The sequence below is a fragment of the Ursus americanus genome, chromosome 8 (assembly GCF_024610735.1).
Source record: "Ursus americanus isolate L20-20 chromosome 8, mUrsAme1.1.p, whole genome shotgun sequence".
Classification (NCBI taxonomy): Eukaryota; Metazoa; Chordata; class Mammalia; order Carnivora; family Ursidae; genus Ursus; species Ursus americanus.
This window is the reverse complement of record NC_142134.1, coordinates 43,670,270-43,692,402: the sequence shown is the minus strand read 5'-3', so window position 1 is coordinate 43,692,402 and position 22,133 is coordinate 43,670,270. Positions and strand designations below refer to the sequence as shown.

Below are 22,133 nucleotides of genomic sequence, written 5' to 3'. Positions count from 1 at the left end.
TGGGCTACCTTCAGTGTTCTTGACCACTAACCTCAAGTCAGCCCTGAGTCTGCTCAGTCATCCGAGGATGTGTCGCTAGGACCTCCCCCTGCTGCCCCATGACTCACACCGTCTCCCCCCTCCTCCATTCCCCAAGGCCTCCTTCCCTGTCCTCACTCTCAGGTGATGGCCTTGCTTCCCTCCTCACTGCAGGAATGGAGCCATCCGAAGAGCACTTCTCCAGGCCAAGACGAGGGGTGCATTATTTCAGGCCTTGACTTCCCAACCTCAGCTCGACCTTATCGACACTCTAACTACTTCTTTATCAATCTCTCCGTCCCTACGACCCAAACACGAGTGAGTGGTGGAGTTTTGTTTATGTTTCTTTCCTCAAGATTTGTAGATATTTCCTCTTATTCCTTCAACTCCTTATTTATGTTGGGAATTAAGATTGGTTTATAAAAAAAGAACAAAATGCGTTGAAACAGTGAACTGATTAAAGCAATGACGAGAGAACAAAGGCTTAGCAAGGAAGGTGTGAAATAGTTACACCGGTACATCCAGAAGAAGGAATATGCATTCAGTGAACCCCGAATCTCACAGCTGAGCTTCCTAAGAAATCTAATCTCTAATCGTGTGTGGTTGTCATTAAAGAACGAAAGGGTGTCTCACCAGTCCATGGACGTGGTTCAGAAAATAAGTTTTGAGATCCGTGTCTTCGAGATCCTTTCTGTCATGGAAACCCCCGAAGAAGGGTCGTGGCGGTGTCTACTCTAATTGCTGTCATGATCAAGTCATGGGGCTCAGAGGCGCCTCACTGGAGACCTGAGGTAGGAGGTGATGAAGGGAGTGTGTGGAACCATTCTGAACAATAGGGAATGTTCCTTAGGTGTTAGAAGAGGCAAACACCAGGCACCCCAGGGACATTGTATTTGTCACAATGCCAGTGTGGAAGAAGAGAGAGCAGGCACGCCCGCACCAAGGTGGGTGGGCAGAGCCCCTCTGGGTGTGCCAGAGAGGCCTGTCTCAAAGAAGACGCTCAAAGGCCCATTGACCTGCACCAAAGGTCTTTGGTCAAGGAAGATACTGAAGAACCCCTCTCATGAGTTTATTTTGAGCAGTATAAAAGGATCAAATAATTAAAGTCAGAGAGATGCACAGGTTTGGTAGCCTTCAGTGACCATTATTCCGTCAATCCAATTACTACTCAGAAGGACCACACCGTGAATGGCCACGGAAGTACCACAGCTGTGAAGTGAGGGGGCATTGTCTGAGGGATGGCCAATGCTCCGTCCAGCCCAACGGGGACACTTCAGTGGTGTTTGAGTTTTGGTTTTGATGGAACCCACCGTGTTGATAGGCAAAAGCTTCAGTCGTTATGGTGGATTTTGTTTTCGTTTTTATTATCATCTTTATTTTATTTTTTTAAAAGTTTTTATTTAAATTCCAGTATAGTTAACATACAGTGTAATATTAGGTTCGTGTTACGATACAGGGATTCCATACTTCCATACATGACCCGCTGCTCATTTCAGTGGTGACGGTTGTTTGAATGGCTGCCGTGGGGAGACAGGATATGGGGGTGGTAGAGGAGGTATATGGACGTGGAAATGATGGAGGTGGCAAAAGCTACAATGTCTCTGGCAGTTACAATTAATCTTCCACGTTTTTTTTTTCAGGAAAGGCCCAGGATGTTAGAGGCAGAAACCCTGGCTCTTAGGGTTGCGGAGATCTTTCTACTGGCAAACCACATGACCAGGTTGGTCTGGTGGCTCCAGGCAGTGGCAGTAGCTAGAGTGGGGGCAAGAGATTTTAATCCGTGCTGCAAAACAGTCCTTGGCAAGAGTGGAGCCGGGAGAAGTAACAGAGAGGCTGCCCTTCAGTCAGGACTGACAACCATCCCGTGTGCACCGTGTGGCCGCCACGGTCCCTTCTGACAGGTCACTCTGCTGGCTCAGGTGTTGTGCTGTAAGGCACGTGAATATTTTCAATATCACTCCTGGTTAACTCATTGCCACTGAGTTGTCTTTTTATCCTTGTGCTTACTGCCTTCTGATCACAAAATGGTTGCCACAGCCCTGAGCGTTTTGTCATCACGTCAGTATTTCAAGCAGAAAAGAATGGGGTGGGAGGGGGCAGGAAGCAAAACTATATTTCTTTCATCTAGCTAGAAGGCGATTCCAAAAAGCTCCCTCAGAAGACTTCCCGTTGTCTCTCATTGGCCATTCTTTGCAGCAAGGGAGCCTGGGAAAGTACATCGCTTGCAGACAGAAATGGGATAGTTACGGTTGGGCTAGAAGAATCATGATGCACTCTTTCAAGTTGGGCACATTTCTACTCAGAATAAAATAGGATCTTGTTGGTCAGGAAGAAAGGATGGTGCGGGAAGAAGATCCTGTTTAGAAACAACCTACAGCATCTGCCACAGGACCATTGAGCATGGTGGAGGGAATGTAGGCTTTGGGGTAAAAAGACCTGGGTTCAAATCCTAGCTCTGCTGCTTACCAGCAGGGTGACTGTGGCTAACTCATTTTTCTGTCAGTTGCAGGCACTGTAACTCATGTAGGTATTGTCTGACACATGGCAGGGGCTCAGTCAATGGCGGCTATTGTTGTTATTACTAATAATCCATCCAGTATTTCTCATAACTTCAAGTGTTTATGTTCTCACCGGTCTTTGGGGTAGGGAGTCTACAGTAATTCCTAGACTAAGCTAAGATTGCATGGGGAGCAGGTGGTAGGGGGCCAGCTTAGAGCTGGAGGTGTGAACAGCTCCACCCTCTCACTGGCCCCTGCAGTTTTGATTGTCCTGGAAACGTGGGCCAGCCATTAGAAATGCCCTCTAATTCCCTTTTTCTGTCTTTCAGAGACACAGCTGAATGCCAGCCAGAGAGGCCTAAAGCTCACTGAGGGCTCCGGGGCAGCATTTTCTGGCCTGGGCAGGCCCCGTTCTGTTTCACCATCGTGAGCCAGGCCCCATGTGGGTCAAGACCCCAGCAGAGATTATTCATTTATATGTAGAGGAGGGCTTACCTTGGCGATCTGCTCTTTTACCCGTCTGGTCCATCCGCCGTACCATTTATGACCAGCAGCGTTCTCACCCCTGATGGTGCGAGTAGTTCAGGGGGGCTGACCCTACCCACAATGCTCCAGGGCTGGCGGGTGATCTAGACTTGGTCAGACAGCGTTTTCCATCCTCTTGAGCAAGACGATTGACTTTAGGTTGGGCACGTAACCTGAGGCAGGCCAAATAGACTCCGTTCTGGAAGTTTTGCCAGAGTTCCTGGGACAGAGGTCTTCTCTTTTGGCTGAGAGTTGCTAGCTATGTGGCTGATGGAAGCCTGGAGCTTCCAGGGACAAAACCTTGGCCAGAGCCTGCCTGGGAAGGAAGACAGGCAAGAGAGAAGCGGACCGGACACCTGTGGGCCCATGGATGTTGTTGGAGCCTATAAACCCAGCCGTGCTTGAAACCACCGAATCTCCTTTTGGATTTTCCAGTTACATAAGCCCAGAAATTCCATTTTGATCCTTTAGCCCGTTTGAATTAAGTTTCTGTCATTTTTTTCTGCAGGAAGTATCCTGACTACTTTGAAAAGAGACATTCTTTACCTATCCTCCCTAGACAAAATGAAAACCACTCCAACTAGCTTCGTTGCTCCTCTGCTCCCTGGCTGAGACCAGTCCTACTCTCTTAGCTAATGGCATCCTGGATTATTCTTCAGCATCAAAGGTTGACACTGTGACTGACCCCATCTCCAACAATGACCCAAGGATTGAGGGATTTCGGTTTGAGTAAGAGACAGCTGTGAGCACAGGCTCTCTGTGGAAAACACTCAGGCTTTCTATTGCTTTGCTGACTCGGGATTTCTATAGAAATCTCTTTTCATCGTTTCAAGCAATTAGACATCTGCCGTGACATTACGGCCAGTTTACTGCTATATTAGCCGTCAACGTGACATTAGTATCGACTTCCTGAAAGCATCCCTGTGCTCGTGGGTACCCGGCTCGTGACCGTTAGCTCGTGTTCAGGCAGGCAGCCAATGAGAATGCGAAGTTGAAGAGCTGCAGAAATGAGGGCAAGGCGGCCCCTAATGTTTACCGACTTCACCTTTCTCAGTCAAGCAAGTGTTTAATGGGGTAGAGAGAAAGGTGTCATCACAGGTCTGAAGTGACTCTCCCCCAGCAGCCTTCCAGAGGGAGTAAAGCCATTTCTCTACCCCACGGCACAGGCTGGAGAATGGAGGCCTCTCAGGCGTCTGGTCTGTCTCTGACCTGTCTGCACACATGCTGACCTGTCGTCATGGAAGGAAGGCTGCCCCGGCTGGAGGCTCTGCAGCCGAGAGCTTAAGAATCGGGCATCTGGCTATAAATACTCTTCACTTTTCACCTCTTCCTTAGGCGCCTCCCTGCCTTGGCTTTCTTCACCTCTCCTCTCAGGGGGAGGACAGGAGTGAGTGGGCACAGACAAGAGCTGGCCCAGTGCTGGGGTCTGGTGGGATTGGCCTGGGGGGCCTTGTGCATGTGTACCGTGCTCTGTTGTCTATCTGCGCCCTTCCGACCTCCGACCTTGGCTCGTTGGCTTCTTCGTCTTTTCGGACTTACTCCTGAACCCAGATTTCTCTGCATCGACAACAGGGCCAGGCACACAGTAGGTATACAACCCAGCCTCCCCGGTGCATAGCGCCAAAGTCACCATTCCTGTCTCCTCTGCATGGTGCCCCACGGGTGCCAATTACATGGAAAACAACGTGAAAGGGGACTAGAATTGGGCAACTCAGCAACTGTACTTAATCTATTTTGTTAACGAACAGAAGGATGAACGAATGATCGAACGAAAGAAATCCTGGCTGGTATGCTTTGGCTTCCCCGTTTGGATACCCAGGACTCTCCTTTTTACCAGCTTGCCTTTCCCTTCTGTTTGTAAATAGTGGCTACATGGTATCAGCCTCTGGATTAATTCTGTTCCCATATCTAACTGCTTTGCAGGTGAGTAATCTCACAGCTTATTCCAGCTTCTGAACAAGTTCTGCTCAAGCAGCCTATTCTTTAGGTTCCTGGTCCTCATCATCCTCCTTCTCCAGATTTGTGGCCACTCTTTACCCCCCTCCCCCATCTTCCTTTTACTCCTGCTTGGAACATCTAGGCACCAGGATGAGCAGCGTTAGCTGCTTTGTTTCTCGTGGAAAAACACATGTCAGAAATGGACCATGATTCAAGTCAAACACTGAATTGGGTCCATTTCTGACATTAGCCTGGTCACAGTGTTTCTTTTCTTAATTCCTTTGGTCCCTCAAACCCCTTGATTTTAGCAGCCTCTGGAGCCCACCTCTCTTGCCCGTGGGCTCCAGAGAGGGGGGAGCTGGCTACTATGAGAGCCCCTTGTGCCTGCTGGAAGCTTGGAGTTCCCCATTGAGTTCGGGTCTTCCCAAGTACCAAGCACCAAGACTCCAGTGTAAAGGCCTTGCTTTCCAGCTTCCAAATCTTTCCATAATCTGGTGAGATCTTCTGCGTCCATCTGAGTTCCCAGTCCATCATCACACAATTCGTTCTGTCCGTGTAGCCTCTTCCGCCCTTGCCCGATGCCATATTGATTCCTCCATCAAATGCACTTCCTCGTCCATCCCTACTTCTCCTTCAAGGTCCATCTCAACTTCCAGCTCCTCCAAGGAGCCTCCTATGGCCACTCCATCCTTATTGATTTTCCTCTTTTTCCTTAGGTACAATTTGGCATGATTTTAATGCACCGTAATATACCGTCTCTTCTGCCCTCTGTAGATCTTGCCTTCCTAACTAGACTGGACATTCCTTGGGGGAGGCGGGGATCAGCCATCTTCACATGGCCTCACACACATGTGCCGGGTAAACAAATCCGCTGGACTAACCCTCCTTCATAGTTAAATACCTAGCATCTCTGGAGTACCTTATTGTTATTATTTCTTAAATGTTTGCAAAAGCACCAACTTCTGCAACTTTTTAGTGTCATGTTGATAAGGACAATTGAAGGTAAGTAAGTTTGCCGGGGAAGCAGAATGAACTTCCTGTCCGAGACAGAAATAGAATCCTCTCCTCCAAACCCCTGCTGGAACTCGTGTCCTATACATAATGGTCACATGGGCAGAGCAGAGGAAGCAATCGAAGGTTTTGTGGATCATTAAATGCGCAAGTGGAGCTGTGGCATTTGTCAACAGCCACCAGCGTTCAGCAGATGTGCTGCTGGTCACGGCGCCAGGCCTACTGTGAAGCATTATCCTTGCTCTGAATGGGGCTGGTGTTATGTAACAGAAACACAGAAGGTGGAAAAGCAAAACACTGAGACACAGACCAATGCCACGTTCCCTTTCTTTTTTTTTCAAAGCACTTTGCAGAGTACTTTGCTTATGGGTGGGGTTAAATTGAACTCTACGCCACAGACTCAATTCCGAGTGATTTCTTTTTCAGGCCTTGAGACTTCTGGGCAACATGAAGAGGTGATTGAATGGAATGCTTCAGTTAAATTCAGGAAGTGATATTCTTTTCTCCTCCCCCACTGGGAATAAGCTGACAGTCTTGGTTTTAGCATTGCTTTCCTGGGTAACTTGTCCTAAACTTCCTATACTCACCTATTGACATAGGTGACATCCTGGTCAAACCATGGTCCTGTAGCTGTGATCCACACGGCTCTGGGGGGAACGGCTCTTACCCTGACAGGTTATATGCAGGGTCACTTTTAACCAACGCAGCCCCTACACCCCCCAGCCTGCCCCCTCCACACAGAGCTGGGGACTCCTGTCTCCCCCCGACGCAACCTGCTGCCGTCTTCATCCTTGCATTGCACACATTCCCTTCCAAGGACCACCTGCTCCACCGGCCAGTTGCACACAAGACTAAAAGGTGAGATAAGGGCTGAAGATCGCCAAGGCTTTGCCCAGCGTCGCTAGAGAAGTGGGCAGCGGGTTGTCAGCTGTGGGGCTCTGGAGCCAGACTGTGTGGGTTCAAACGCTCCCTTTCCCTCTTCCCACCTGTGTCATCTCGAGCAAACTGCCTACCTTTCCTGGGTCTGGTTCCACATCTGTGAGCGGGGATGACAGCAGTATTGGCCTTGTCTTGTAGGTTCGTGGTAACGATGAAATGAGTCCGTATGTACGGCGCACGTGGAACAGTGCCTGGGACACTGTGTGTGCTTAGGGGAAGGCACGCAAGTCCCCTAAGAGTCCGGAGAAGACCCATGTGAGACGGTGAACCATAGAAAACCATGTCTGCCAGTTTGTACCCGGAATCTGCTCTGTTCATTTATTTTATTCAACAACTACTTATGGAGAGCGAGGATACAGCAGGTACCCGCTAGACGCAGAGATGCAGGGGTGGAAAAAAATCATAGCACTGGCCCTTGTGAGCTGCCAGTCCAGCCTGTTTGTCCATTTACAGATGGTCTTGGCGTGCGCTGCACAGCCACGGGTTGCTTGCTGTGAGCACGGTGCTGGCCCACAGGAAGCTTCGGGAATGACTTCCCAGCGCTCTCCCTCCAGGTGGGCTCCCCATGGACATCCTTGATTCCCTCCCCACTTAGATTCCAGAATCAGCCATTCTCCCAAATTCTGGATGAAGTCACCCCCTTGGCTTTCTGAGACACCACCCCCTTTCTCTTCTCTTCCCCAAAGAGAATGTGGGTACCTCAAGCCCCTTCCATATTCCTGTCCCATCATTTCAGCTAGCGCTTAGCTTCTCCAAAGCATCTTTAGTGGATGTAACCTGCCTGTTTGGTTCTCCCCAAGCCTTCCCCTCTCCCACTCTGCGTCTTCCTAGTCCTACCCCCCATTCTGTGCTGGTGACCTAATTCTACTCCCCTGACACCCGAGCCAGCTGTCAGCAGCACTCTGTCCACCTTCACCTCGAAATCACCTAACTGCAAAGCCAGCCTCTCGGTCCGTTTCCCGGCATCTGTGGCAGGAGTGAGGCAAGAGTGAGCCAGTGCCCAGAGGAGCCTGAGATCCTGTCTCACCTCCGTGTTCTCATCCCCACCCCTCCGTCCCCTGGTCCTTCCCTTCCACGCTTCCAGCTTTCTCAGGCTCTCAGCTCTACTGCCTTTCTCGAGGCATAGGAAATGCACACATTCATTCATTCATGTTTGCACAAACCCCTAGTAACTGCTGTTATGTGCCCTGCGCTAAGGACTTCTCTAGGTTCTGGAGCTAGAGCAGAGAAGGAAACATAACCTCTACTCTCACGGAGCTTACACACGAGCGTGGAGAGGCGGAGAGTGAAGGAACAAACAATGCCGCCTGTCAAATGGGGAAGAAAACAATGAGCTTGAAGCACACATCCACGTGGGCTGGGCCTGGGGGTGAACTGAAGAGGAAGGAGGGAGGGAAAGAGCAAGGGGGCCCAGGCTACGAAAGGGGCTTCCTAAGGGCCAGGCTGGGTCATCATGGGGAGGGAGAAGCTGCTAAGGGTCTTAACGCTTGGCCAAGTTGTTGAGAAACTCCTTGAGCCTGAGGTGGCACGGCGGAACAGTCTGGACGTTGTTCTCCTCCGTGTTCCTGGGCCCCCGCGGTGGGGCTGCTTCATAACGCAGTGCCATAGCCCGTCGGGAAGAGATCATTCCGTCTCTTGCCTGCGGACGGCGGGCAGCCGAAGGCCCTGGCTCTCGGCTCTCCTGCGTGTTTTGGCAAATGAACACCAGAAAGGCTCCAGCTCAGTCTTTCCAGCCAAGCTCTGCATCTAGGCCCAGGTAAGGAAGAATTTGGGAGAGGACTGGACTGAGTTATAAATACACGACTTCCCATAACTGATTAAGGGACAATCCCGGCTGGAGAAATAACTCTTCACTTCGTTCTCATACCGAAGATATCAAAGCTGTACAATTTACAGGGCATTTTCATATGCCTGATGTCATTAGATAGTTAACATATCGTATGTCACAACATCTGTTAGAATTCACTCACCCTCGAGCTAAATATATTTCCAGTTAGCACGGACGTACACATTCTGTGCAAAAGAAAAAAAAATGCTACGTTTTTGTTGTTGTTTGCTTTTCGAGCCAGTTAGGAAATATCTCAAAGTACACTGGGGTTTTCCTATCTTGAAAAACGTAAGGTCCTGGATCGGACAGCTTTACATTCCAAATGAATCATTAACGGGCTTCACGGAACGCCCCCAGCAGAGATGCCCCCGCATACCGACCTTCACGTTCCTCGTGCTTGGGATGGACAAACAACTCCTCTACGAGCCACATTCTGCTGTGTGCAGCTTCTATTTTGGGGCGAAGTTGTTTCTTTATATAGAAACCTTGTCAAATCAAGCAAGTGCATGAGTCATTTCCTAAAAGCCATCCCATCAAATTTTTCTCATCTGCTATCCATTTTCTTTTTTACTCGAAAGGCAACTGCATTAACAACACAGATATCTTGACGAAAATCCTAAACTTCCGTAGACTACAGTTAGAATGGGCACGCTTTTTGGTGGTGGCTGAATTTCATTTTCCTCTAGGAAATGATCACATCGCTATCTATAGTTTCACTAACCAAGTAACTTGCAGACCTCTGCCGACTTGGGACTTCACTTCTGTACTGCACACCAGGGCCTGCGATGCTTCAGACACTAGGGAACGGCCTGATACAGCGGTGCTAATTAGAGCTTAGAAAGAACTGGATGGTCGCTGTAATTTTGAAAGGTAGATAAAGAATGAGAATCAGTGGCTTTGCCTTAATTCCTCTTAACTCCGCTGTCCAGGGGGTTTGAGGAATGGAAGGGTAGTGAAGCTCGTGGTCTCCTCGTAACACAGGTGGACAGTTATGAAGAATTGTGATCTCCTCTGAGTTTTTGTATATTATGCTAAGGAGAGAGGCTGTGGGGAGAGGCTCTGCCCTCTCTGCATAGACAAATAAGGATGCCTAGAGTGTCCTTTGGTGACCTTTAAGGCACCCTTAGGGGAAGTTAGAGGGCAAATATTAGGTGTGTCCAATCTACTTAGGAATTTGAAACCCCAGGTTCTGTCAAACAATTGGCTCAATCGTCTGAATCTTTCTGAACCTTTCTGCTTGGCTTATTTCCTGATCATAGGACCTTGTCGTGTACCCCAAGAGCACTCATTCCTGGGGAACCAGGCCTGATACTTATTTCTCTCTGTTCTTTGTCTTCTGCACAGACAATGAGTGAGGAAGGGCAGGGGTAGACGGCCATGCTTGAAGGAGTCTTCCCACTGGAGGAAAGAAGAAGGAAATTACCTCCAAGAACATTAGCACTATCAGGTTGCAATGTTTTTCGACTTTCCATTTAACCGAGGGAATCCCTAACAATGGGTTTATTAATAGTGCAGTAATGTCCATTCCTAATGTGTTCCCTGTTCTTTGGGACAACAGGCACTGTGAGCTTTCCTCCTCTCCGTGAAAACAAGAGGAAATTCACTCGTTGTTCCAAGTAATGTTTAAAACTCGAATTTAGTCTGAGTTCTGCTCATCAAATTGCTTATCAAATTCATCATCCGTATTTCCAGAAAAATGACTTGGGTTGTGAGAGGACTTGAATCACTGAGAGGAGAAGAAAATATCAGATTTTGCCCTGAATGAAAAAGAATTATTTTCACCTTTTCTTTTACCTTCTCTTTATACCTTGCATTGAAAACAAGAGAGAGGGTGGAGAAAACCTTCCAGAATAAGAGAGATAAAAATCTGATAGAGAAGCAAAGGGACGTAATTGTAGAACACTAGTGCCTCTTTTTCCCTGAGTGTGGAAAGGGGGAAATGTGGGCCATTTGCTACCATAGAAACCAACCAAAGTATGTGGGAGGGGGAGGGAAGGCCCGTTCCAGGAACTTAAAGATCTTACTTTTGTCAAAATTAAAGTGTGCTGGTTAATAGGTGATCTTTGTCACGGCAAGAGGGGTGTGTGTGTGTGTGTGTGTGTATCCTTTTTATTTAATTGAGTTCCAACTCGCCTTCCCTCCTACTTTGCCTTTTGAACCCAGTGATTCTGTCTTTCAGTACAGCTTCGACTAAAAGGAAAGTTGACAAAAAAAAAAAAAGCCATCGAACACCCACCGTGTCCCAGCTCTATGTCGTGGAGACACCTAACACACATTGCAGAGAGCCCTTGGGCGAAAACCTCACGTTATGCAGATAGTTCTGAATATTCCCATTTTCACACTCCGAGATCTCTTAGAAAATGAGTAGTTTAAAATTAATTTCCACCCCCTTGAATCCAGTTCTTTTTAATTTTTACAATCGAATGCTGAAAACACTAGTCATCCTCAACATGGATGCAGGACACATGCCCCTGTGTTTGCAGTTTCTTTACAATTCCGGGTCACAGGCAACCCCCTTTCCTTTCCCCTTCCCGGTCCTTTAGTCCTTTCCAAACTACCATGAATGACAAGGGAGCAGCAGCCCCGGTGTTTGGAGAGCTGCGGAGTGGATCGCCGTCCGTCTTCCTGCTAGGGTCAGCCTAAATGGGCTGCTGTGGATGGTGGGGCGTCCCCGTCACTGAAGTATTCTTGAGTAGGTGGGCAATCTCTTAGCAGGAATATTATAAAATGGAGTTGGATTACAAGCCCTATTTTATATATGTATAGTTTTAGGATCACAGCAGAATTGAACAGAAGGTGCAGGTTTCCCATACGTAGCTCCTGCCCGCACGTGGGCACGGCCTTCCCACCATCACCACCCCCACCAGCGTGTTACGTGTTTCCATTGACGAACCTATATCGACACATCGCTATCACCCAAAGCCCAAAGTCTCTATTAATAGGGGTTCACTCTGGGTGTACATTCTGTGGGTTTGGACAAACGCACAGTACCCCACAGAGTAGCTTCACGGCCTTAGACATCCCCAGTGCTCCGCCTGTCCATTCCTCCATCGCTCCCCTCCTCTGACGACCGCTGATCTCTTTACTGTCTCTTTCGTTCTGCCTTTTCCACAATGTCATATAGTCCGAATGTACGGCATGCAGCCTTTTCAGATCGGCTTCTTTCACTTGGTAATATGTGGTTAAGCTCTTCCATGTCTTTTCATGTCGTGATAGCGCCTTTCTTTTTAGTGCCGACTGTTCCATTGTCTGGATGTACTGATATCCTTTTCAATCACGTGTTTGTTTCCATCGGTCGCAGGACAGCACTGACAGGGTAGCCGCAAAGTGAGATGAAAAGGAAGGGACGGTTTGACAGCCATGACTTCCCGTGCTGGAGGGACTGCTGGGCTTCAGAGTTCTGCACGAGAGATGCTGCTGATGCCAGGGGCCAATCGCAGTGCGGCCAGGGCAGAGCCCAGGACTCCACACCAACAGGATGTGTGTGGGTTTGTCCAGTACGAGGGACAGAGATCCAACTCAAACCAGCTTAATCTCAAAAGTGACGGTGTTGACTCTTGTGACTGGGAATTTCAAGGGGGTAAGTCTGGATTTTCGGGCATGGCTTAATGCACGGCTGGAAAAGATGCCGTCAGGGTCCTGGTCCTCTCTGCCTCTCAGCTTGGCTTTCTCCTCGGTTGGCGTCATTCTGAAGCAGACTCCCCCACAGGGCTGCCTCGCGATGGCTACTTGGAGCTCCAGGCTTACTCTCTACCAGCTGATCACACTGGGGCAAATGAAACCTCCTTTTGCCAGCAAAACTCTCAGGGGGGAATTTCACTGGCCCAGCCCTGAATGAATCGCAGGGACTTACTGGTATCCACTCCTGGAATTAGGGACTGGTATCCCCCCCACTACCATTACCTGAGCAACAGGGGAGTGGAGGAGGGGATGTATCCAGGGGAATATTGGGGTGTTCTCACTAAAGAATGGAAACGGATTCTGTGCAAGTGAAATTAATAGACATTCCCTGTGCCAGAATAGAGGAAAACAGTTCTAAGAAGCAGAGCTGGTGTCGACACATTACAGAGATGCAAGGAAAATAATGGTCTTACACAACGGTTTCGAAGCAATCCATCGAAAACTTCATTTTATTCTTCTATAATTGAAAATTAAATGTCTGGTGGGGCCTGATCTCTCCTTTTCTGGGCCTACATGTTCTTTGGGCTGTTGGAGAAGTAGGGAGGCAATGCTGGGCTCACGGCTTCATTTCTATCCTCTCAGCCGAGACTAGAGAGCTAAGCACATTTCCCAGGCTCCCTTGCACCTAGGGTAACAGATACAAATTAATTCCGTTAACTAGATGTACTCCGATAAGATTTGCAAGGCAGAAACAGGGAGGACTCCATCTTTCTGTAACTTGGTTGCTTTCGGCTGTCGGGCTCCATTGTGGAGATACTGGGCTTTTCCGCCATGTCCGTCTCAAGCTTTGTGGGTTTTGAGGGACGGCAGAGTGGAAGAGGGACAGCTCCATGGGTGGACCAGTTCTACAGCTCTGGGAGTCATTTCTGCATTTCCACAAACACGCATGCCTGTACGCAATTCACAACATTTTCAACCACTTGAATGTTTTCACATTCTTCCTTGACTCCCGTAATCCAGGTTTTTCAATCTATCATGTAGTCCTCTGGCTCCTGAATTTTCCCTATCAAAGCGTTTTCCCGCACTGTATTGAAATTGCTCATTTATTTCTATTTCCCACGCTACATGGAACGGTGAAGACTGTGTCTGTCCTGTTTGCCAGTGTAGACCCAGGACCTAGCACAGTGCCTGTGATACCCCTGGCCCAGACATTCAATGTTGAATTCATATTCTGCTACCTTAAGGGCTTCCAGAAACTGGGTTGTCTCCGGAATTTCTCAGATCAAAGATTAGCTCTAAAGATCAAAGGACGTGATAGAAACGCCAGGGGCTGAGGCAAAATCGGGACTTGGCAAAATATTTTTTTTTTCCTCTCCAAGTCTCTCATGTTCCCCACCCTTGTCCGCATCTCTTTTAGCTCAACAACAACAACAAAAACAGCAAAAATAGAGGGAGAGAGAGCAGTTCAAACCACTTTTGCGGCATGGTATCACAGGACACCATCTCATTGTGAACCTCCTGGCTGTTTTCTATGCTCTTCGTCCTTCTCGGACTTTGGTCCTGTCCCTTATAGCATCTGTAACCTGGGAGGAATTTTTAACCTAAGTCTTTGTTTTCTCATTTACGAAATGGAAGTGTGGTGCATTACAGATGGCCACAAATTCTTTCATGCTATTCCCATCACAGGGTGGGATCTGTGTCTCTGAGCCTTGACTGTTCCTCTGGGGGGGCTCTGTGATTGCCTGACCGACGTCAGAAGTCATGCTGTGTGCATTTCCACACACAGGCCTTAAGAGGTTGGCAGCTTCTGCTTCCTGTCTTAGAATACCCACTCTAAGGGGAGCTGCCCGCCATGCTGCGGGGGGAGCCTGAGCAAACCACAGAGAGAAGTTGGAGAGTGAGAGAGATGCTGGCTAGTCGCAGCTGTCCCAGCCTTTCCAGCTGAAAGGCAGACATGTGGACAAAGAAGCCATCTTGGATGTCCAGCCCTGATGAGCCCTCCGATGACTCCCGCTGAAGCTGCTGTCTGACTACAACATGAGAGGCCCCAGGCGAGAACCACCCAGCAGAGCACAGTCAGCCCACGGAACTGGGAGCCTCCAAGGTCTGCGGTGGTTCACTGAGCACAATATATCACTGCAGCTGCAAGGAACGGTCATATCTGCCTCACAGGACTGCGGCGAGGGTAAAATGAGATTCTTGTATGCTGAATCCCCAGTCAGCAGCCTGGACTAAAACAAGCTTTCCGTATATATCAAGTCCCCTGCCCCTTCCCCTTCTTCTTCTTCTTTTTTTTAATTGTATGCATTTCCAAGAAGGGGTAACTCTCAGTGTTATCATCCAAAGCAGGTGGGGTGGAGGTGGGCTATTTGCTAGGTGTTTTGAATTTAAAGAGCTCCCTTTTCTTTTTTCAACTTTCTCTTGTGTCTTTCTTTTCTGTGTTCTTTAAAGCACAGCCAGATCATTTAGACCTAAAATAGTAATACCAAATTCAGCTTTTGTGTGTGATTTTTCAGACAGAAAAATCATAGGCTTAGTACAGGCTCATGGTCATGAAAATCAAGCTCCAGAAATGAAAATGATTCCAGGCAAAATTCCCCTGACAACTTTGTCATGTCTGAGTCTGAGTCTGAGTCTGAGTGTGTGTGTGTGTGTGTGTGTGTGTGTGTGTGTAAAAAGCAGTTAAAAACTTTAGACCGCATAATTATTTTACTATGTAAGCATCATGGAATTACAGGCTTGTTTGGGGGGGGAGGGTTAAAAAGAACATGATTACCTGTAATTACAGTCTTGCTTAGTTTGATTTTATAGAACAACAAAATTCAAGTTTGATTTGATCCATGCAGAAAGACACGGTGCATGTTGGAAATGCTCTTTTTTTGTTCTGACTCAAATGGCTAAATTTATTTCATTCTTGTGATCTTCCTAGAAGTCAACCTTTTATTATGCTTATTGCCAAGGTTGTTTGTATGTCTTGCTAGTTATGTTTCCCCACCTAGACTTGCTACCAAGTGTCAAAGCTTGAGATTACCCTTCTATTTCCCCTTTAGTTCCTGTGGATACCTAAACTGATAGGCAAGAGGGTTCATCTCAGAGTCTGAAGTGGGTCAGCCTCCTAAATTCTGTCAGATACCCAGTCAGTTAAGTTCAGAGCATCAGGGGGAGCCAAACTAGATGCCTGACACGCGTAGATAAGGGAATTGGTTTATTTTACCTTTTCATACATCCATGTTTGATGTGGATGTGGACACAAAGCCACAGTATTGATTGCCATTCGCCCCCAGGATAAAAGCCTCTGGAACACGTGGGTGACCACAGGGTTAGAAGGTTGGGGAGGAGAGTGGTTGGGCAGTGAGGAGTTGGTCAGCCCCAGTGTCCAGTGACACTCTGCAGTCAGTTCCAGCTACGGGATGTTGCTTGGATGGGGCCTGCCGCTGAAGCCTTTCCCCAATGAGAACCTAAGGGGCAGGAGCTTGGGATTTCGTGAAGTGCATGCCCATGTCTTCCTTGGCATCAAGTCACGTAACTAAGTCTTGCCATTCCTTAGAACCAGAAACTAAGTGTTGCGGACCCTTTCCGGTTTCTGACTCCCAATCAAGTCAGCATCCAGAGACAGCTGGGGTAACTGTTTTCTTTCCAGTTCACAGCTCTCGGAGGAGGTGTGACTGTGAGGCGCTAGAAAGCTTGTTCTATAATTACCTCGCGATTTGCCTCTGAGTGTGCAGTACACCCACCCGACCTTCTGTGTGTTCATGTGAGCTAGTCACTAGAGGCTGAGTGATCTGCTGCCCTGGGTACCGGAGTCAGAGTAAGTGCGTCTAGAACAACATGGGTGACATTATTTTGCCCCAAAGGTAATTATCACATCTCAGGGGAGGGGATATGGGGTCTTTGTAACTGACTGCCAAATCTATGATCGGTCGCACTCAAGTCAGTGCAATCACATCCCAAATGAAGCAGCTGGGCATGAAGCCAGGCAGCGGGACGCGCGCTCCCGAGCCTGGGTGTTCACACCCTCGAGGCCGTGGCCGGCAAGTCCCCCGAGCGTGGGCGTGGGCAGTCAGGGCGCAGGCCGAGCCGTCAGGGTGCCGCGGGGAGCAGGCGCACGGGATGCGGACCCAGAAGGCCCACGGCCGGGGACCGCTCTTGGAGGGCCGCCGCCGCCTCTGCCACGCTCGCCCCGAGGCCGAGCCCCGCTTCCCGGACCCCGAGCCGCCTCCAACCCCGCGGCCACAGCATCGGCCGCGTGCCCCCGCAGCGGGACCCCGGGCGGCACCCTCGCCTGCCATTGGCTGCGCTTTCGGCTCGCGCTCTCACGTTGCCCCTCTCGGGCAGGTAGCCCCACTTTCCCTGCGCTTCACGGGGCCCAGCACTGCCTCCGGGCGCCCCCAGGGGCGCGGCGCGCGCCGAGCGGCGCCGGGGGCGGAGCCTCTCGCGGGGCGCCTCGGGATTGGTCGCGGGAGGGAAGGGGCGGGGCCAGCCCCGGAGAAAACAGCGCGCGCGCAGCCCGGCTGCAGTCCCAGTCCCGAGCCTGAGCTAGTTTAGGTTACCGCGCAGCCGCGCTCCCGTGCCTTTTTACCGCGGATCTCTCCGGCCGCGTTCTCCAGCTCGCTCCCGCGCAGCACGAGAGTGGTGCCGCCCCGCAGGTCCCGTCCCGCGTGGTGCAGCTCGGGCTGGAGCGGCGATGCGCCTCATTCAGAACATGTGCACCATCGCCGAGTACCCCGCCCCGGGCAGCGCCGCGGCTTCCGCCGACTGCTGCCTGGGGGCGGCGGGCCGCCGCCTGGTCAAGATCGCCGTGGTGGGGGCCAGTGGCGTGGGCAAGACCGGTGAGTCTTCGCGCTCGGGCGAGAACCGGCTAGTCTCTGGGGCTGGACGTGGACGCCCCCCCCCCCCGGGAGTTGCGTATGAGCGAGGCGTGGGGGAGAGGATGGGAGGGCAGCTGACCGCCCATCCCCTCCTACTGATCTGGTGCCCCTCCGCGAGGACCTGAGCCAGCATCGCCTTAACCCCCTTCTTCAACAGATGAAGGAAACTGGGATCCAGGATGGCCAGGCCTCCTTCAGGGCACCGCCGGCGCAACTGGGATTAGAACTTTGGGGTTCTTGAGCCTGTCTGGCGGTGCCTGGACCCGAAGGGGAACTTAGGGAACGGAACCCCTCCTGGAGGTCTTTAAGGGTAGGAAAGACCTTTGTCTCCTGGAAGGTTTAGGTGCGGCTCAGCCGGGCTCAGGAGGCGGGTGGGCCAAATGACCCTTCCAGCTGGACAGAGCCATAATTCACGAGGCCTTCTACCCCCTCTCCCTTGTGTCTGGAAGAAGGGTCAAGAAGCTGCAGGCTAGGAATTTCACTTGGTGGCCGCCCGGCTTGCTTCCTCTGTGAGAGCGGTTTCCCAGGCTGGGGGTGGGGTGGACACCAATTTAACTTCTTATGCCAGAGTTAACTCTCTTTCCTTTCTCTTCTCTGACCTGCAGCTCTGGTGGTCCGGTTCCTCACCAAACGATTCATTGGTGACTATGAAAGAAACGCAGGTGAGGAGGCGCATTTGGGGAGTGCCCTCAGCTTGCACAGTACTGCTCTTAACCATTTTTCAGTGTCTCCAGGGGAGCCTGCTTCACAGTGACAGTCTGAGTATCAGGATCCTGCCACTTCCAATTTTACTTGCCCCCTCCCCAGCTCCCCCCTCCCATAACTGCCATCTGGCCTCATTCCATTCCAAGCCCCATTCATCATTTTATCAAGTGCCTGAAAGTATTCTCCTTGGTATGTTTTAACTATAGGGACCCCAGTTGGAAGCACCCTTTGTATTCAAGAGCCTCTCCCTTCAAAACACTCCTGCAAAAGTCATAAAAAAAAAAAAAAGATGGCCAGCTCCTCCCCCCACCCCTCTGCCTCTCTGTTGGCAGCCTTTCAGAGGTGACCTTTTAAAGCAAAGGCCAAAGGAGAGCCGTTGTAAACCTAAAGTTCTCTTTTCTTAACAAAGAAAAAATAACTAGATGGTAGAATTTGAGGAGGGGAGCTCCCAAATAAATGAGAGGACACTATTTCAATCTCTGTGATTAAAGATGGCCACGGGGGAGGCTTAAGGGCTTTCTACCTATGCTCTGTTAGCAAATTGCTTAAATCCTCAGACCATATTTAGTACCTAAGGGGATTATTTGAAATGTGCTATATAAACCATCCCAAGATAAGGCATGACAGCCTTCTGCTTTGATGTAGATTCGGCTACCATTATGTCACATTTTTATTCCAACTGATAATGTTGGCTGTGCATTTACTAACAATAGTTGCCTACCAAGTTTTTTACACCGAATCACTAAACTGATGTCAGAGAGTAATGAAGTACTAAATTAAAACACATGCTGAACAAGAAAATTTACTTCAAGGAAATACTCTAAATATGGGAGAGCCATTTAAAATGAGAGAAGTCAGTTTCCAAAAACTTGCAATCCTTGCCTTGGTTTTAATAAATCCCCTAATCTGGGGTTAGAATTGCAGTTGTTTAAGAAAACAGCCGAAATACGCTCATTAAATAGAATAAACCATAGTTTATTTGTGTGTATTGGTTCAGGTTATATATTTTTTCTTACTTAAAATCCCACCATGTTTTAAAAGTTGTATAAGAAGGAAAAACATAATTTCTCTCTCGCTCTCTCTCTCTTTTTTTTTTTTTGCCTTTATAGGTAATCTCTATACCAGACAAGTGCAAATAGAAGGTGAAACCCTGGCTATACAGGTTCAAGACACGCCAGGTGTTCAGGTACGAAGCTCTGAGATTTGTGACTAAGTCAAGGGGAGCCTACTTGGCTTTGGAATTGTTCAGTTGTTCTCAGAATAATACCTTAGGCTGAAGAGGAGAGAAATTTGGGGGGAGTCAAAACTGGGCTATTACACGTTACTTGTCACTTCAGTTGTCTTTGGCTGTTGGTCAGTCTTTCCTGGCTTTGTTTGGGAGATTGGGCTGAGGGGCAGACATTTTAGGAGGATTCTATCCGGCAGGAAAGACCAAACCAAACACACGTGGGATTAGCACAGTTGCCTTGCCATGGTTAAAAAGATCAGTTTTTACCTTAGTGTATTTGGCATTGAAAATCAAACATTTAGGTATAGTCATTAAATCCGTGGGCTCACTTTAATATCGTGGAAAGTTACTCTATAGACAAAAGAGCCCCGCTGGTGTGTGTGTGTTTTTTCCCTCTTGAACTGGGCGGTTATCCAGGTTTAAATGCTTCCAGCTCCTATCTTTACTTCCCCAGACTTACTGTCTAGCCAGTTAATTTCCCATTTTGTGCAACTACAAAGTCTCTCTGCGTGGAGTTCTCTGCAGGTCAATTTTCCACTTGAGTGTGGTGAGCTGCACTGTTATTTATTCCAACTCCGTGCAGCTGGGTCAACATATTGTCCAGAAAGCTGAAGCGTGTGGGGAGCTGGCTTGTGTATGGCCTGCAACCTGGCGTTACCGTCCAGGGCTCCTTGGACCTCGCGGTCCGGCCGAGCCAGGGGCTCCCTGCGCCCCCCCACCCCCGGTGCTCCCCTCACCCTCATCCCCCTTCTCTGGCAGGTCCGCGAGAACGGCCTGAGCTGCGGCGAACCGCTGAACCGGTGCATTCGCTGGGCCGACGCCGTGGTGATCGTGTTCTCCGTCACCGACTACCAGAGCTACGAACTCATTGGCCAGCTCCACCAGCACGTCCAGCAGCTGCACCTGGGCAGCCGGCTGCCGGTGGTGGTCGTGGCCAACAAAGCGGACCTGCTGCACGTGAAGCAGGTTGACCCGCAGCTGGGACTGCAGCTGGCCGGCATGCTGGGCTGCTCGTTCTACGAAGTGTCCGTCAGCGAAAACTACAACGACGTCTACAACGCCTTCCACGTGCTGTGCAAGGAGGTGAGCCACAAACAGCAGCCCAGCGGCACGCCGGAGAAGCGGAGAACCTCCCTCATCCCCAGGCCCAAGTCCCCCAACATGCAGGACCTGAAGAGGAGGTTCAAGCAAGCCCTGTCGGCCAAAGTGAGGACGGTCACCTCCGTCTGAAGCGGGGACGCCCACGGGGGGTTTGGTCTTCCCAGGAAGGGGGCCCGAGGTTCTTCCCGGGCAGGAACGTTGAATGCTGGCAGGAGTTCATGGTTCCAGAAAGGGCCGGAGCCGAGGGGCCAGGAGGGCCTGTGGAACTGCTGCAGAGAAGGACGTGTTCTGAGCAGGGGGACAGAACTGAGGCTGGAGAGCCGGCCCACTGGCTGAGCCGCTCTGGACGCGTGACCCGGACTCGGCGTCTTTTCCCCTGGAGTGGGCAGGGCGGCAGAACCGCTCGGGATTTTGTTCCTTCCCTTGTAAATGACAGTCAGTGGTAGTAGTTTCAGCAACTTGGTGGGTGTGGTTGACAGCGGGAACGAAAGAACAGATTAAGCACCCACAGGCTGTCCCCTTTTTCTCTCTCTCTCTTTTCCCCTTTCTCCCCCCAAGAGGAAAAATTGCTTTTTCTCTTACACGTCTGATTTGCGTCTCCGGAACACTGGTCCTGACAGAATGCCTTTCTAACCTGAAGGATACCCAGATTTCTTCTTTAAGGAACAGGGACGAAAGGACTCCCCCCCACCCCCCAATAGAGGGTGGGGTTTATGGGCCAGATGTTCTGTAGCTGGATGGACATCTGTAAGCTTCTGGGGCCTGACCCAGGACGAGGACGCTTAGTCGAGCATGTGTTAAAGGGCTGAGAACTCAAACTCTTTAGCCCCAGACTTTGAATAATTGTGAGACTATAATTTTTTTTTCACTGTTGCATCAGGTACAGAAAAAAAAGATGTGTTCATTGACTTTGGTGTGATTTGTATAAATGGCTCACAGCAATGACGTCGGGTCGTTTCCTCGGCCTGGCCGAGTCGTGGCTTCAATACGAAAACCCTGTCTGACAGCGAGCAAACAGGTCCGGGGCGCCCGCCAAGTCTCCGACACAGATGCACTTTAAAAAGCCACTCATGCTTTGGCTTAAACTGTAATTAATTTATTTTATGTACAATAAACCTCATTTTAAAAGAGCAGACCCCTGACTTGGTCTTTATTGAAATGTTCACATTCTGTCCTTCACACAAGTGTCGCTCGGTGTCTGGTACTTCTCGGTCGCTTGGCGTCAGGCGCGGTGCCTTCCTGGGGTAAGTCTCGGAGCAAGCCGACGAGGTCCAGCCTCTTAGCCCCGTTTTACCGATGAGACAGGCTCACAGACAAGCTAACTCACTTGTCAAGGGCCCCCGCCTGTGAGCTCTGTGAATTGTAATTCGCCCCTTTACGTTCAAGAATAGTGCATCTCCTGTCCACTCCCTTCGGGATCCTCCAGGTGAAGCCAAGACAAATGTCCGGCTCTGTGTTTTCTGCTGTTAAGACATCTCTCAGCTGAGCTTTGAAGATATGCTTCCGTCCGAGATTGCTGCTTCTCTCTGTACACGGGGCTTTGGCACGCCTCTTCTTTGGGTATGCTGCTTTCAAAAAGTGTGCTCCATTCTCATGTAGAGCTGGGGGCTGGTGACCGGGGGCCGTCCAGGAGCCCCTCCCACGTAGCTGCTGCCGCCAATGTGTGTTCAAAGTGCCAGGCCTCCCGCATCTGCTTCCAGGAGAGACCTTCCCTGCAGGCCACGTGAGCCACCGTCTTCACGGGCAAACAACGACGCCTTAGAGTAGGGCTTTCACGGAGAGATCTCCTTTAGTCCTCAGGATAACCCTGTGAGGAGGGCAGGGGAGGAAATCCAGCCACTTACAGGTGAGAA

At 50.0% G+C, this 22,133-nt stretch overlaps 1 protein-coding gene and 2 long non-coding RNA genes across 3 annotated transcripts; all 3 read left to right on the top strand.

Annotated features, from left to right (window-relative positions):
* The first annotated feature begins 1,638 nt into the window (after window positions 1-1,638).
* On the top strand, window positions 1,639-6,844 carry LOC148109575 (uncharacterized). The gene is made up of 3 exons (XR_015725407.1): window positions 1,639-1,738; window positions 3,550-4,964; window positions 6,417-6,844. It is a non-coding gene; the product is annotated as an uncharacterized LOC148109575 (long non-coding RNA).
* Window positions 6,845-10,108: 3,264 nt separating this feature from the next.
* On the top strand, window positions 10,109-14,894 carry LOC148109574 (uncharacterized). Its single transcript, XR_015725406.1, has 3 exons — window positions 10,109-10,204; window positions 12,059-12,337; window positions 14,165-14,894. It is a non-coding gene; the product is annotated as an uncharacterized LOC148109574 (long non-coding RNA).
* Window positions 14,895-16,908: 2,014 nt separating this feature from the next.
* RASL11B (RAS like family 11 member B) lies at window positions 16,909-21,413 on the top strand. The gene is made up of 4 exons (XM_045815982.2): window positions 16,909-17,207; window positions 17,852-17,908; window positions 19,061-19,137; window positions 19,939-21,413. Exons 1-4 carry the CDS (start codon window positions 17,063-17,065, stop codon window positions 20,407-20,409), a joined length of 750 nt encoding a protein of 249 aa, XP_045671938.2. The 5' UTR covers window positions 16,909-17,062; the 3' UTR covers window positions 20,410-21,413.
* Window positions 21,414-22,133: the final 720 nt, after the last annotated feature.

Bases quoted from the DNA above. Each gene is read 5' to 3' on its own strand.
- RASL11B (XM_045815982.2), top strand. From the start codon at position 17,063: ATGCGCCTCATTCAGAACATGTGCACCATCGCCGAGTACCCCGCCCCG. The intron at 17,909-19,060 runs GTGAGGAGGCGC...TTGCCTTTATAG, and splicing joins TGACTATGAAAGAAACGCAG to GTAATCTCTATACCAGACAA. The intron at 19,138-19,938 runs GTACGAAGCTCT...CTTCTCTGGCAG, and splicing joins AAGACACGCCAGGTGTTCAG to GTCCGCGAGAACGGCCTGAG.